This window comes from Mustela erminea, chromosome 13 (genome assembly GCF_009829155.1).
Source record: "Mustela erminea isolate mMusErm1 chromosome 13, mMusErm1.Pri, whole genome shotgun sequence".
Lineage (NCBI taxonomy): Eukaryota > Metazoa > Chordata > Mammalia > Carnivora > Mustelidae > Mustela > Mustela erminea.
This window is the reverse complement of record NC_045626.1, coordinates 18,343,174-18,358,322: the sequence shown is the minus strand read 5'-3', so window position 1 is coordinate 18,358,322 and position 15,149 is coordinate 18,343,174. Positions and strand designations below refer to the sequence as shown.

At 36.5% G+C, this 15,149-nt stretch overlaps 1 protein-coding gene and 1 long non-coding RNA gene across 5 annotated transcripts in view; both read left to right on the top strand.

The window, feature by feature from the left end:
• The window catches only part of WDR7 (WD repeat domain 7), a 363,555-nt gene that overhangs the window by 39,911 nt on the left and 308,495 nt on the right, over positions 1-15,149 (top strand). For all 4 annotated transcript variants that reach the window (XM_032310817.1, XM_032310818.1, XM_032310820.1 and 1 more), the window contains exons 8-12: positions 2,796-2,941; positions 3,491-3,593; positions 6,035-6,167; positions 6,617-6,865; positions 7,662-7,882. In XM_032310817.1, the coding sequence (XP_032166708.1) occupies positions 2,796-2,941; positions 3,491-3,593; positions 6,035-6,167; positions 6,617-6,865; positions 7,662-7,882 (852 nt within the window). The remainder of the gene's footprint in view (positions 1-2,795; positions 2,942-3,490; positions 3,594-6,034; positions 6,168-6,616; positions 6,866-7,661; positions 7,883-15,149) is intronic.
• Positions 11,759-12,864, top strand: LOC116572096. Its single transcript, XR_004278124.1, has 2 exons — positions 11,759-12,424; positions 12,495-12,864. It is a non-coding gene; the product is annotated as an uncharacterized LOC116572096 (long non-coding RNA).

The window sequence follows — 15,149 nt, the reverse complement described above, 5'->3', positions numbered from 1 at the left end:
TTACAGAAGGGTTTGGATACCAGGTCGGGGCAGTCGCAGAGGCTACCGGCTGCAGTAGGAGCTACCATTTTCTTCATTTTGCACATGAGGCTCGTGAGGTGTAGGGGGCACCGAAAGCTTGACTGAGGGTGTTCAGGCGCTGGTGGAGTTGCTGGGCATCAGCTCTGCCAGCCTGAGCTCAGCAGCTGCTCTCCTTACTGCTGTGTGACCCTGCCTCACAGGGGACAGGCTGTGACTGACCAGACAGGCCAGGGCGGCGGGCAAGCGGGCAACACCTTAACCTTATCCTCGCCACCACTGCTGTTGCCGAATAAGATTAGAGAGGAGAAGCTAGCAGCGGCAGTTACAGTGAGTACATGGGATCCTTCCTTTGTCTTAAAAATGAAAGCGCATGCAAATAGTAATGAACTCGGAGTGTAGGAGGACATAGTTTGACACATCTTTTTCCCATCGTACTTTCTTGTGTGTTCATAATAAGCGTTCTGTTCTCACATAAGTACGTGAGAACAGAACAAAAAGAATCCAATAAGAAAACGGACAAAAATGTTTCATAAAAAAGAAAGCCGGTGGCTAATAAATATAAAGGTGCTCAGCTTCATTACTCAGGGAAATGCATAGTAAAACAACATTAAGATAGTACTACTAACTGAATAGAATGACTTTTCCAAATACTTATGGCCAAAACGAAGTTTCTTATTTTCAATGGTTAGATTATCATCTTTTATGGGTTCTAGCAGTTTGTTAGATGTTCTAAAGAGCTCATCACAAGCTGAGCTTTAAAAAAAATTCAGTTTTCCTAATATTTGTATAATTTTACTTTGTATATCTTCAGATATTTAGTATATGTGCTGCCGAAGCGAGCACTATCTTCAAATATTTAATCTGGAACTTACTTTGTATAAATTGCAAGGTGTAGATCCAATGTTGTCTTTATTCCAGATGGACCCCCAGTGCCTGGTGCCATTTGCTGAATAATTCACTTTTCTATTGTTGTGCCTTTATAATACATTCTGTTCCGGTAGTTACTGGAATCTGTTTCTGGACTTGTTGATTTTTCTGTTTATGCATCAGTACTGTATTGTTTTCTTTTCTATAGGCTTTACAATTTGTTTTCTCAGATAATAAGGCTGAAGGGTGGTCTCCATTCTTAGTTAGACTTGTCTTGGCTATTCTTGTAGTGTTAATGTAATAAGTGATTAATATAGTGATTAAATCATGGTAAATTCAGATAGGATTTGTTTTAATTTCAAAAAGGCTCTGTATAAGCAGTTTGCTTTTTATTTAAGGAAAACTAAAATAAAAATTCTAAGCCATTGAATTTTTTAGCCCTATAGAATACACTTTTACCAATCATTGAAAGTGGTAGAAAAATTATTCTAGGCATTATGAGATCAGGATTTTTAGTCCTAGCTTTAGCACTTACTGGGGAAGTGAACTTGAGTGGGTGATGGAACCCTCATTTGGGTCAGTTTGCTGTCTGTAAAATGGAATAGCAATTCCTGCCTCCTGCATTCAGAAGGCTCTTAAGAGATAGTGACGTAAAGGGACTTTGTAAACTTTGATGTATCTTACAGATGCAAAGCGCCAGATAGCCTGTGTTCCTGACTTGACTTTTTTGGTGGGGGGGGGTAGGGTACAGGGGACTTGACATTTATATGTGAGAATTATTAAATAATAAAACTCAGTCTTTTAACTTCCTATTTACTGTGCATCAGCCCCAGGATGAAATAAAGTAAGGTAATTCCCATATTAGTAAAGAGATTTTCTGATGTCTAGGTTTATTAGAAATAGTGTTACTGGATGTAGAAATAAAACAGGAGTCATAACCATGCATTCTAGAGGGTGGTTCCCTGTGACTTGGAATTCTTGATAGAATATTCTTCCTTTTAGGGGCGCCTGGGTGGCTCAGTGGGTTAAAGCCTCTGCCTTCGGCTCAGGTCATGATCCCAGGGTCCTGGGATCGAGCCCCGCATCGGGCTCTCTGCTCAGCAGGGAGCCTGCTTCCTCCTCTCTTTCTGCCTGCCTCTCTGCCTACTTGTGATCTCTGTTTGTCAAATAAGTAAATTAAAAAAAAAAAAGATTATAGAATATTCCTCCTTTTAGGTAAGAAGGGCTAAGGATTCCCTGGCCCTATGTAAGGCAGCATGCCTGCCCTTATCATATGCCTGACCCCAGAGAGGCACACAGCTGGGTCCCTTGTTGTGTTTTCCCTGGTGAAGTTGACCGAGCCCCATAGCTCACTGACACAATGTCTTTAACTTGATGTAGTGAATTTTATTTTTTTTTTATTTTATTTATTTTTTTTTAAAAGATTTTATTTATTTGACAGACAGAGACCCCAAGTAGGCAGAGAGGCAGGCAGAGAGAGAGAGAGGAGGAAGCAGGCTCCCTGCTGAGCAGAGAGCCCGATGCGGGGCTCGATCCCAGGACCCCGGGATCATGACCTGAGCCGAAGGCAGAGGCCTTAACCCACTGAGCCACCCAGGCGCCCCTGATGTAGTGAATTTTAAAGGCCTGAGTTTGTTAAACGTATTTCCAGAAGTTTTGCTTTGATTTTAGTCTGTTTTTTTAAAAGATTTTGTTTGAGAAGGAGAGGGAGAAGCAGGCTCCCCACTGAGCAGAAAGCCTAACAGTGGGGGCTCCATCCTAGGACCCTGGAATCATGGCCTGAGCTGAAGGCAGATGCTTACCTGACTGAGCCACCCAGGTGCCCCTTGTTTTTAGTTTAAATGTCACTGTATCTTACTTAAATGACACCAACGTGGATTAGATTGGGAATTTCTTGTTCCTTGTAGGTATTTGATGCTGGAGACTATTCCTTGCTGTGTTCAGGTCCTAGTGAAAATGGACAAACGTGGACTGGAGGTGACTTTGTGTCAGCAGATAAAGTCATCATTTGGACTGAAAATGGACAAAGTTATATTTACAAACTACCTGCCAGGTATTCAATAATAATAAGTTAGGACTTTAGTCAAAGCAAAGAGTCTGAATTCAGGGCCTAACTCAGAAGTATGAAAATGTTAAAAATATAAATGATTTAGGTAAAAAACTTCAGAACTTTTAAAAAATAACATATAATGTATTATTTGTCTGTGATTCATCAGTCTTACCCAGTTCACAGCACTCCCCATAGCACACGCCCTCCCCAGTGTCCATCACCTGCCACTCCATCCCGCCCACCCCCCTCCACTCCAGCAACTTCCCGTTTGTTTCCTGAGACCAAGAGTCTCCTAAGTTTTTCTTAAGTTAGATTTATAATTCTAGTTTCACTTCTAAGTACAAAAATTAGGTGGCTCTTTATTTGAAGTAGGGTATTTTATTTATTTACTTTTTATTTTGAAGTTGGGTATTTTAATTATATTAATGCCTACATTAAATTCACTCTAATTTGAAAATCCATATTTTGTTTTTTGTCCAAAAATCCTCATATGGTATGATAAAATATTTGATGCCAGTATTTTAACTGGATGTTATATTTTCTCATTTTCAGTTGCCTTCCTGCTAGTGATTCATTCCGCAGTGATGTGGGGAAAGCAGTTGAAAATTTAATTCCTCCTGTGCAGCATAGCCTCTTGGATCGAACAGATAAAGGGGTAAAGTTCTTCAGGTCTCATTTATAATTGATATTGACATTGAAAATTTTTCACAACTGCATCTGTCGATGTCTTTTGGTTGCTAAGAATTTGAAAGATTCAGGGCATTGTGTTAAATGTCATAAAAAACGATATGGTCATTTATAAGCACAGTTCTAAAATTTGCATATCTTAATCATATATGCTTTTGGTGTTCACATTTCTCTAAGAATACAGATGATCTTATACTGATTACATAGAATAAATGACTTTTTGATAAAAGATTGATGGCATAAATTTATGCTATCATGCAATTGTAAACATAGTGACAGGTATAATTTTAGGAGGGCAAAGATATAATCATGGAATACTGCTGATTAGTAATAGTTCATTACTTGGATAAGGCATTGCAGTATATCTCCAAAGTCATATAGTGGTTTTTTTGTTGTTGTTGTTTATTTGTTTATTTGACAGAGATCACAAGTAGGCAGAGAGGCAGGCAGAGAGAGAGGAGAAAGCAGGCTCCCCTCGGAGCAGAGAGCCCGATGTGGGGATCGATCCCAGGACCCTGGGATCATGACCTGAGCCGAAGGCAGAGGCTTTAACCCACTGAGCCACCCAGGCGCCCCAAAAATCATACAGTGTTTTAAATTATCAGGCATTAGAAATAAAGGATAAAAGAAATTTTTTCTCTATAAAAACCAAAGTTTATTACGATTTCTTTTTTTTTTTTTTTTTTAAGATTTTATTTATTTATTTGAAACAGTGAGTGAGAGAGAGAGCAGGAGCAGGGAGCCTGACATGGGACTTAATCCCAGGACCCCCAGATCATGATGAGAGCCGAAGGCAGGTGCTTAATCGACTGAGCCACCCAGATGCCCCTGATTTCTAAAAATCTACTTAATATCAATTTAAAATTGAAATGCAGTGGCACTTAGTACTAGGTTTTCATCTCTGTATTTTTTGAGCATTAAGGACAAAGCTTTGGTTTTCAAAGTAAAGTTTCCTTTACTTATATTTTGGGTTTGCACAGCTTTTTCATTTTAAACATTTTGTTCCATCTTTATGTGAAGGGATGTTGAGGGGAAGGAAATTTCTTTTTTCAACATTTTGAGTTTGCAGAATTTATATATCTCTGTACAGTTAAGATGCTCTATAACCTATCCGTCATTCTCCTCTAACTTGAATGCCCCCTTCTCTCCAGCCACATAGTCACTTCGAGGTAAACTAAAGGGTAACGACTTGTACAAAAAAACATAGAGAAAAAGCAAAATGGGCACCTGGGTGGCTCAGCAGGTTAAGCCGCTGCCTTCGGCTCAGGTCATGATCTCAGGGTCCTGGGATCGAGCCCCACATCGGGCTCTCTCTGCTCAGCGGGGAGCCTGCTTCTCCCTCTCTCTCTGCCCGCCTCTCAGTCTACTTGTGATCTCTCTCTGTCAAATAAATAAATAAAATCTTTAAAAACAAATAACAAAACCAAACAATATACATACTATTTTTTTTTTTTAAAAGACATAACTGAAATTTTTTTTTCTGCTTTTCAGGATAAGATTCTATGCTTTAATATTCAAGTATTTGTGAATTGATAATCTAAACTTTAATTTTATGAGTCCACCCCTATTTAGTATTTTCAAATAAGTGATCTCACTGAGGGCATAAAATCAGAAAAAAATTTGTTTTAAAAAAAAGTATACATAAGAGCCTAATGAATGGTGTTGTTCCTAGTGGTTTATAGTTAACGTGTCAGGCTAGGTTCATATTAATTATATAAATGTGATCAAGTAAAATGTCATGCTATTAGTTGAAAATATGCTGCTTTAAAAAATGGAGTCTTCTACTTGTACAGTTTGGGTGGTTTTAATTTTGCTGCTACTCTTAGTTACTACTAATCAGTGATGGACAAAAAGCTAGGTTTAGCGAGTTCTCCCCTTTTGACCTTTAAAGTGGAGACTTTTCTTTTTGGTAAAGAGTGGTATATCTTTGTATTAATTGATAGGAGACAGTTAAATAAATTGCACTGTTGTGGTGAGTGATCAGATTTTCTAAAGTAGAGAAAAAATATAAATACTAATTTTAGAGAAAGACTTTAAATGTAGTTTTCATTTCTTTGTATGTTTGTATTTTATTGGACTTGAATATTAGCTGATGTGTAATTAATGCTGTAAAGTTACATTACATTGTATTACATTACATTGTTGAAGATTCATGCTATAATTACTTTTTTTTACTCTGGTTCTGAGGCAAAGCACTTAACATCCTTATCTGAAAAAAAAATGTTAATATGTGAAATATTTTGATTAGTAGAAGGGGCTCCTGGATGGCTTAGTTGGTAGAGCATGCGATTCTTGATCTCAGGATAATGAGTTCAAGACCCATGTTGGGTATAGAGATTACCTTAAAAAAAAAAATTTAAAAAAAGACCAGCTTAAAATATTTGACCAATTTTATTTTTCCTTTGGCAGTTGCTGATTTGTCCTCCTGTTACTCGGTTCTTCTGTGGATTCAAGGAACACCTCCATAAACTATTAATTCAGGGTGATTCTTCAGGAAGATTGAATATTTGGAACATATCAGACACACCTGATAAACAGGAAGGTAAAGAAGACAGTAATAAATCACGTGTAGCAATTTCTCAGTTCTTTTAATTTAGCAACCTAAATATTAACCATTGCATAATAAATTCATAGTGTATACGTCATTTTATTCTTCTTAGAATTATAGTTTTTTTTTTTTTTAAAGATTTTATTTATTTATTTGACAGAGATCACAAGTAGGTGGAGAATAGGTAGAGAGAGAGAGGGAAGCAGGGAGCCTGATGTGGGGCTCGATCCCAGGACCCCAAGATCATGACCTGAGCTGAAGGCAGAGGCTTAACTCACTGAGCCACCTAGGCACCCTAGAATTACAGTTTTATCACAGTTACCCTTCCTTGATATATATTACTGAATCAACTCTAAGTACATTTATTTTAATGTTTAATTTTTTTCTAACATGGACAATTTTTTTTTTTTTGTTTTGTTTGGATACATAACAAACCTCCACAGAGCTGAAAATGACAACTTCTATTAGTTTGCAAGAGGCATTTGATAAACTGAATCCTTGTCCTGCTGGAATTATAGATCAGCTGAGTGTGATTCCCAATAGTAATGAGCCTCTTAAAGTAACCGCAAGTGTGTACATACCAGCACATGGACGACTTGTTTGTGGCCGTGAGGATGGAAGCATCATTATTGTACCTGCCACACAGACGGCCATAGTACAGCTGCTGCAAGGGGAACACATGCTCCGCAGAGGTATACTGAAGGTCTACCAGTGTCTAAAGTGTTCTGCGAACTCTGTAACCATGATATTGACAGTGTTTTCCCTCTTTGTAACAAGTACAACAAATCGGCTTAGTTGTTAGTGTGCTAGGAGTTGGTAGAATTTAATGCCAGTGCAGGTAAGAAATACTTAGTACCTATTATTAGAATGCATACCATGTAATGACTGTATCTGACAAAGTATCTGATTTTACCTCTTGGTGTATGTTAATAGTTTCATTTATTTTTAGTTATCTTTATAGCTTACTAAGTAATAACCACGTTAACAGTAATACTGCCAATCTTTTAGAATAGTGCTGTCCAGTAGAAATATGTATATATGAGTATGTGATTTTTGTATATTCACATTAGCAAAGAATGAAGCAGATGAAATTAATTTTAATAATCTGTTTTATATAACCAATATAGGAAAAGTATTTTCATTTTAACTTTTAGAATTGAAAAAATTTCAATTTTACAATATAAAATCAATGGCAAACAATATAAAAAATTATAGATGAGATATGTTACTTACTTGTTTGTGCTAAATCCCTGGAATCGCCTCTGTATTTTCTAGCACATATGAATCTGCCCTAGCTACATTTTACATGCTGAGCAGCCTTACGTGGCTAGTAGCTACTATATGGGACAGAGTATTTTAGAAGATAAAGTTAGAGGTTTTTTTGATGATAAAATTTATAGCTATTCTGACAATTCATGTTTGCTTTTATTTGTTGAAATTTTGTAAGACTTTAATTTTCCCATTTTAAATCCAAAACCTCATTCACAGGTTGGCCACCTCACAGAACACTTCGTGGTCATCGGAACAAGGTCACATGTTTGCTGTATCCTCATCAGGTCTCAGCTCGTTATGACCAAAGATACCTGATATCTGGAGGCGTGGATTTTTCCGTCATAATTTGGGACATATTTTCTGGAGAAATGAAACATATCTTCTGTGTGCATGGTGGTGAGATTACTCAACTTCTAGTTCCACCTGAAAACTGTAGTGTAAGTTGATCATAAAAGATTATTTTATTGTGGTATCCCAGAGTTATATTGCTGTTAGGAGTAGAATCTAGAGTAACTTAAGGAAAATGTGACGAAACAATTAACAAAACTTTTTCAATTTTAAAACTGGATAATGTTAATATATAATATTTAAGCAGAATTATAGTTATTTACTATTGGGCACAGAAATAGAAGATGCACATTATTTTTTCCTGTTACTTCTAAATAGTATGGCTTGTCTTGGAAACACAGTAGCAGTTTAAAATACGTTTATTGAAGTTTCAGTTTTCTGTGTTAAAGTAGTTTACATATTCACGAAGATCTTCTGCAATCTCATTTTCACCTCTATCTGAGCAAAAAGATAGTGAATGTATACTTTGGTAGAGACAAAATACTCATCAGCTTGTTAATAGTGTTTGTTTAAATAAACATTTACTGTGACAAGGGAAAGCCATAACAGTCACTGATAATGATATTGGAAAATTTTGTACATACTTTTGTGGAAGCAGATTGCTTTCTTCCTGATGGGTGTGTAGTGATATCAGAAAACCTAATAATTTTAGGAATATGAGGTTTGAGGAGGCTTTAGGACTGATAAATAACAGATCCATAGTTTCTTCTTCATAATTTCTTTTACTGTTTGTTAATCATGAACTTTTCCGTGTGATCCGTCACCTTTGTGTGCACAGTCACTATTTCCCAGCTTTCACATATGTGTGCCTGTGCTCACACACATACACTGTTGTCTTACACACAGCTTTCATGTTTATAATCCATTCAGCTTCACAAGTTATGGTCTTACTGAAATGGAAAAATGTTCTATTTGTGAATCTGATGCAGTGTTCACAAGGTTATTTCATTTCAAAACCGAAGAAATTTTCCTTGGCCTTTTTGCTTGCTTTCTTAATCTTCCTGATTACGTATTTTATCTGCTGTGTTCTGCCAGAGCTAGATTTTGTTTGATTTGATATTGGTGGTGTTGTAGGAAGTCCTAGTGCCAGTTGTCTTTTTTTTTCTGCCAGACTTGAAAATTGTTTTTTTAATTTTTAAGTATTTATTTATTTGAGAGAGAGCGTGTGTGCAAACGCGAGAGCGGGGGTGGGGGGTCCAGAGGGAGAGGGAAAGAGAGAATCCTCAAGGAGCTGTCCCACTGAGTGTGGAGCCGGATGTGGGGCCTGATCCCAGGACCCTGAGGTCATTACCTGAGCCGAAATCAAGAGTCTAAATCAAGAGCGGCTGCTTAACCGACTGAGCCACCCAGCTGCTCCCAAATTCAGGTTCTTAATCATTCTCTTCCTTCTTTCTTAATCCTTCCTTTTCAAATTGTTAGGTTCTTATCTCCATTGCTGTAAGAGTTGCTATGTGTTTATTTAAACAACCAGTCTTCTATTTTCGTGAAACAGATATCATCATAATGGCACTTGTGAGTTACAGCATGGTTACAGTCTATGCTAAGCTTCATTGTACAGTAGTTAGGCCCTATAGTGAAGCATGAGAATTTTCATCCCAGATTTTTGTTGTTATATAAAATTTTAAAGAAATGTATTTTAAATTATAAATATAACTAAAAGTAAAGTTTAGAGTGGTTTATGTAAGATCATGTTTTCTCTTTAAATCTACATTGGTATATACTTTTTTTTTTTTTTTAGCTTGTATGTTTGTATGAGAGCATTCTCTGGTTTCTTTTTTAAAAACTTCAAGTGGACGGGTGCCTGGGTAGCTCAGTTGGTTAAGTGGCCTGCCTTCAGCTCAGTCACAATCTTAGGGCCCTAGGATCAAGCCCCAACATCCCACTTAGTGGGGCGTCTGCTTCTTCCTCTACCTCTGCCTACCATTCCCTCTGCTTCTGCACTCTTTCTCTCTGTCAAATAAATGAAATCTTTAGGGAAAGAAAAAAAAAAACTTCAAGTGGATATATATAATATAATGATTTTTTTTTTTTGACTGGTTGCATTTAGAAATGCATTAGTCAGTAAAAAAGTACTTAGTGTATGCAAACAATGAATCATGGAACTCTACATCAAAAACTAATGCTGTTCTGTATGGTGACTAATGTAATACAATACAATAAAGAAAGAAAGAAGGAGAAAAAGAAGAAGAAAAGGTACCTAGTACACACATGCAGCTGTATAGGGAATGGGGTCCTGAGTAGACAAAGGACTGACCCAGGTGCTCGTTGCCTGGCTAATAGGAGGAAGACACAGACAAGGAAGTCTGGTACTTGGAAAATAACCCACGACTTATAGATTTAACGGTAGAGATTCTCTTCTTTTTAATTGACATCCAAAAGTATGGGAGGCTCAGTGGGTTAAGCATCTGCCTTTGGCTCAGGTCATGATCACAGGGTCCTGGGATCGAGTCCTGCCTTGGCCTCCCTGCTCAGTGGGAAGACTGCTTCTCCCCCCCCTTTCCCCTCTCATGCTCACTTGCTCTCTCTCCTTTACTCTCTTGCAAAAAAAAAAAACCAAAACAAACAAACAAAAAAACCCCAAATCTAACAACAACAGTTAAGACAAACTTGCTTTTTGCTTTGTGATGATTTAACAAGTAGTGACTGCCTGGTTAATAACCATTTCATTTAGTTGGTGGTTTTAGGGGCATCAAGTAATGTACCTGAATGTCAAAGAGCATAAATGATTAATAAAAAGCTAAGAATTTGATATTTGCTAAATGTCTAGCAAATGACTGTCTTGCTGAAAGGTTAGAGTTAATGACCTATAAAGCGTCCAGTGCTTGGGTTGTCCCTCTTATAAATTGATCTAGTATCATTTTCTTTTAGCAGAAAATATTTTTTAAAGTTGTGATCTGGTCATTGGAAGATTATAAGTATTTACCAAACACAGTGATTAAAGATAAATATCAAAATGTTTGTTGTCTGCTTTTTGGATTAGAACAGAGTTTTGGTTTTTATCTTAGGTAGAATCAGAAAGGTGAGTTTTGACTTGTAGATTTTTTTTTTTTTTCAGGAAAAGATGTCCTAAAACAGAAGAATATTATTTGTGTTTTAAAATTTACTTCAATTATAATCAAACATGTAGAAGGTTGATAATTTTTCTTTTATTTTGTAATCATTTTCATGTTTACCAATATATGAAAGGTTTTAAATACTAAGCGGATCATTGTGTCTTAGGGAGACGGTAAAGAAGGAATGATATCCTATTTGTAGGTAGAAAGATGCTGTGGGCAGCTCTGAGGCAGACGGTAGACTCCTTCACAACTCCGGAGACATGTCTCAGCGGACCAGGGACATGTGCTTCCTTCCTGCATTTTAGTGTTTGTCATCCTTTCTTCCTCCACTCCCATCATTTTAACCCCATGTTAGTATCTTTTTAATCAAAAAAACCTTTCCGTATTCTTGCTATAACATAGCATCAATTTGTTGCCTGATGCAGTGGTTCTGTATACTTTATTTTTAGTAAATGATTTCAGTATTCTTTTATTAATGGGAGTTGTAAGTATTTAAAAATTTGACATAGATGATAAAAACTGCCTAGCTACAGTATTGTGTAGAGTACTTAAATTGAACAGATTGTTTTTACTTTACATTGAAGGCGTTTTTGTTTTTCATTTTTTAGACGGATTTACATTCTTTTCCCCAAAATAGTAAAAGTCCATTTAGTAGACAGAGCGCTTTGAAATTGAGTTTGATTCACCAAGTAGTCTCGATAACTGAGATCTTTTATATATATCATAGATTATTTTATTTATTCATTTGACAAAGATCACAAGTAGGCAGAGAGGCAGGCAGAGAGAGAGAGGGAAGCAGACTCGCCGCTGAGCAGAGAGCCCGATGCGGGGCTCCATCCCAGGACCCTTAGACCATAACCCGAGTCAAAGGCAGAGGCTTTAACACACTGAGCCACCCAGGCACCCCGATGCAGATTATTTTAAATAATTAAAACATAATGTTAAAAATTTTCTGAAGGTATCCTTTAAGATATGGACTCTTGAAATAATTCAGGGTTGTATAGTGCTGAAGGATTATTGCGAGCAACTCAGAATGCTTCTGGGGGCAGTATTACCATCTGCCACATAATGTGTTTAAGTCTTCCCAGAAATATAACCTTGTGTTTTAGGAGGAGGTTCAGGCAAATGTTAGTCTCCTACAAGGCCTACCTTATATAAAGGTAAAGGAGAGATACTGACAACATGCTGTGAAGGATAAGGGGAGGGGCATCTTCTAGGTACTCAGAGAAGCAGGGAGCTTTGGGAAACTACTCAAAAACTGCTGTGAGCTTTGACTATCTGTGTGTTTTGACTTTAGGAGAGATGTTGAAACTTGTAATTTTGAGATCTTTAATACTAGGTTATTTGCCATCTCTGTTTCTTCTTCAGGTTATCGAATGTAAAAGGAAAAAAAAGCTTCAGTTTGAGGTTTTTTTCCTTTTTGGTGGTTTGGTTTCTTGATGAAACAAAATGTGTCCTACATGCAGATGAATGATACCTGTACCTGTACTGTATATACACGTGAATGAAAATTACTCATGTGCTGTACATACACACAAGAGATACATATACACATGCTGTACCAATGTGCAAAAGGTACATATGCCTGTACTGTGTGTACACATGGACAGTGCATATACATACGTGCTGTATGTACACATGAAAGGCGTATATGCATGTGCCGTGAGTACACAGAAAAGATACATCTACATGTACTGTGTATATTTGAAAGAGAACATATATGTGTGCTGTGTATACATATGAAAAGCACATCTGGAAGGAGACTGAAGTGAAATGACTTAAATAGTATCTGAATTATACAATACAGCATACAGTTCTATACCATTTTTGTTTGTCATTCCAAGTTGTGTTTATTGTTTTTAAAAGAGTGGTTTTCACCTTCTGTATTGCTATTCAGAAGTTAAAGCTCTGAGGCAGTTTGAATAGGATTCAGATTTAAAGTAGAATCCTTATATTGTTACTCTTACTACTATTATTACTAAAATTAGATTGCCACTTTAAATACTCATATAGAAGACTTTTTAGGAAAATCTGTTTTTAAAATGGGCTTGCTAAAATTTTGAGTTTTTAAATTTTAACTTTTCATCTACACTGAGAATATTACTGTAGTATCTTAAAATATTTCATAAATAGGCATATAAGATGCAAGAGGTCTTAAATCTTCTTAGTGAAAAGCAAGTTTCCCTTCCCACCTGTTCTCTAACTGTGTGATTACCTGAACTCAGCTTGGAATCCTGCAGAGATTTTCAATGCTAGAAGGTTTTAATATTTGAGAAGTGTTGCACTTGAACTGAATCCTCCGTTATTATTCCAATAACTCTCAGTTATTTAAAAAAACCATAAATCTCAGTTATTATTCTAATAACTGAGAAATTTAAGTAGAGTGGTTAGAGATAGAATGCTTTTCAGATTTGGGTAGCTGTCAGAGGTAGGCTTTGGTGAATATCCAAAATCTGAACTGGAGGCTAGGGGAGGCCAAAGCCTGCACCAGATCCCCAGGGAGTTTGCAGAAGAGAGCTCTTGAAAGGGAAGGCAGATTTCTTAAGGCTTCTGGAATGCTGCAGCAGGAAACTGCCTCCAAGACTCCGGCATTAGGATTAGTACTTCCAACTGAGAATGATCTGACCTCTTCCCTCACCTCCCTGCCAGCTGCCCTTCTTATTCATCATTCTTTTTTTTTTTTTTTAACAATAGCTTCCAGTATGAGGGATTCCACTCTTCAAGATCCATTTCCACATATTTTAATTTAAGAGAAAGAAACCAGACTTTGTAAAAAAAAAAAAAAAAAAAAAAAAAAAGTACTAAGAAAATAATTTTAAAATGTCAGAAATGCTTTAAAAAACATTTTCCGTAATAAACCAAACAGAGATTATTGACAGGCATGAAAATGCAGAAATTAAAAAATAACACTAGTGACCCAGTAGAGTTTCCTGCCTATAGAACAGTGCCGATGTTTTTGCGTGGAACTCTCCACGTTTCCTCATTGAACAGTACTTGCAGCGGCTTGGCTGCGCCTGTGATGTGGAACCTTTGTGTGCGTGATACAAGAAGATACCGTCTGTTTACGTTTAGAAAAACACAAGTGCGTATTATGTGTTTATGGATGCGCCATACATAGTAAATGTTCAAAATTGAACTGTAAAAGTAAGTACCAAATTCACATTCTCCTTCGCTTTGGGAATGGGGGGATGCATATGAAAGAGAACAAAAAACATGACTTTGTTAAGTATTTTATTTACTTTTAATAAATATATATTTGTATTTATTTCCCTCATTGGTATGGGCGACTGGTTATCAGCTATGTGCTGCTAGTAGAACTTTATTCAAAATGGAATTTTTGGAAAACGTTTCCAAATAAATTTAGCACCAGTAATATATTTCTTTATAAGAGCAATAGGCTAACTTCTTTAATAAATTACTTTAAATACGATTACTTTTAATTTATATTATCTTAGTGAATTTGTATTATCACATAATCTCCAAAAGCATCCAGAAGGGGGCAGCATGGGTTTATGAAAACAGGAAAGCCGAGAATCTAACCTGAGTGTGCCTTCCCTTGACAGTGTGAAATCCCCAGCTCTTAGAGATAAGAGATATGATAACATGAAAGATGTATGTCGCTATACGTATGCTAGCAGAGCTAATGTTCAAAGCCATTAAGAACAATTAGCAAATTAGGTTTCTTTTTAATATATTGTCCTTTTTAAAAAAGTACCTAAAGCTTTTGCCTAAATTAGCTCTTATCTCACCTTTTTGAATTTGGGCTTTTGTTACTAATTTAATTTGAGTGTTGCATTTAAAAAACAGTGTTTATAATTATGACATGGCCTCTGAAGCCAAGCAGAGTTAACTTTGGCAGTACAAATCAAGCAAAACCAGGAGGCAGAACTAACATTTTTCTAAAATACATCACAGTGCACATAATACTCTACTCTTTTTTTTCCATTAACATTTAATTCTCTTATATTTTGAGGCCACTTTCATGTTTTTATGTATTCAGCACTGTCTTTTTGAAATTAATTTTTACTTTTTAAATTAACTTGTTATACAGAACACAAATATTTACTTTTTAAAAATTTAAGTTCAATTAGCCAACATACGTATATCATTAGTTTCAGATGTAATGTTCATTAATTCATCAGTCACCTATAACACCCAGTGTTCATCACATCACATGCCCTTCTTTCTGTCCGTCACCCAGTTGCCCATCCCCCCATCTACCTCTCCTCTAGCAACCCTCAGTTTGTTTCCTATAGTTAAGAGTCTCTCATGGTTTTTCTCTTCTCTGATGACTCCCCAT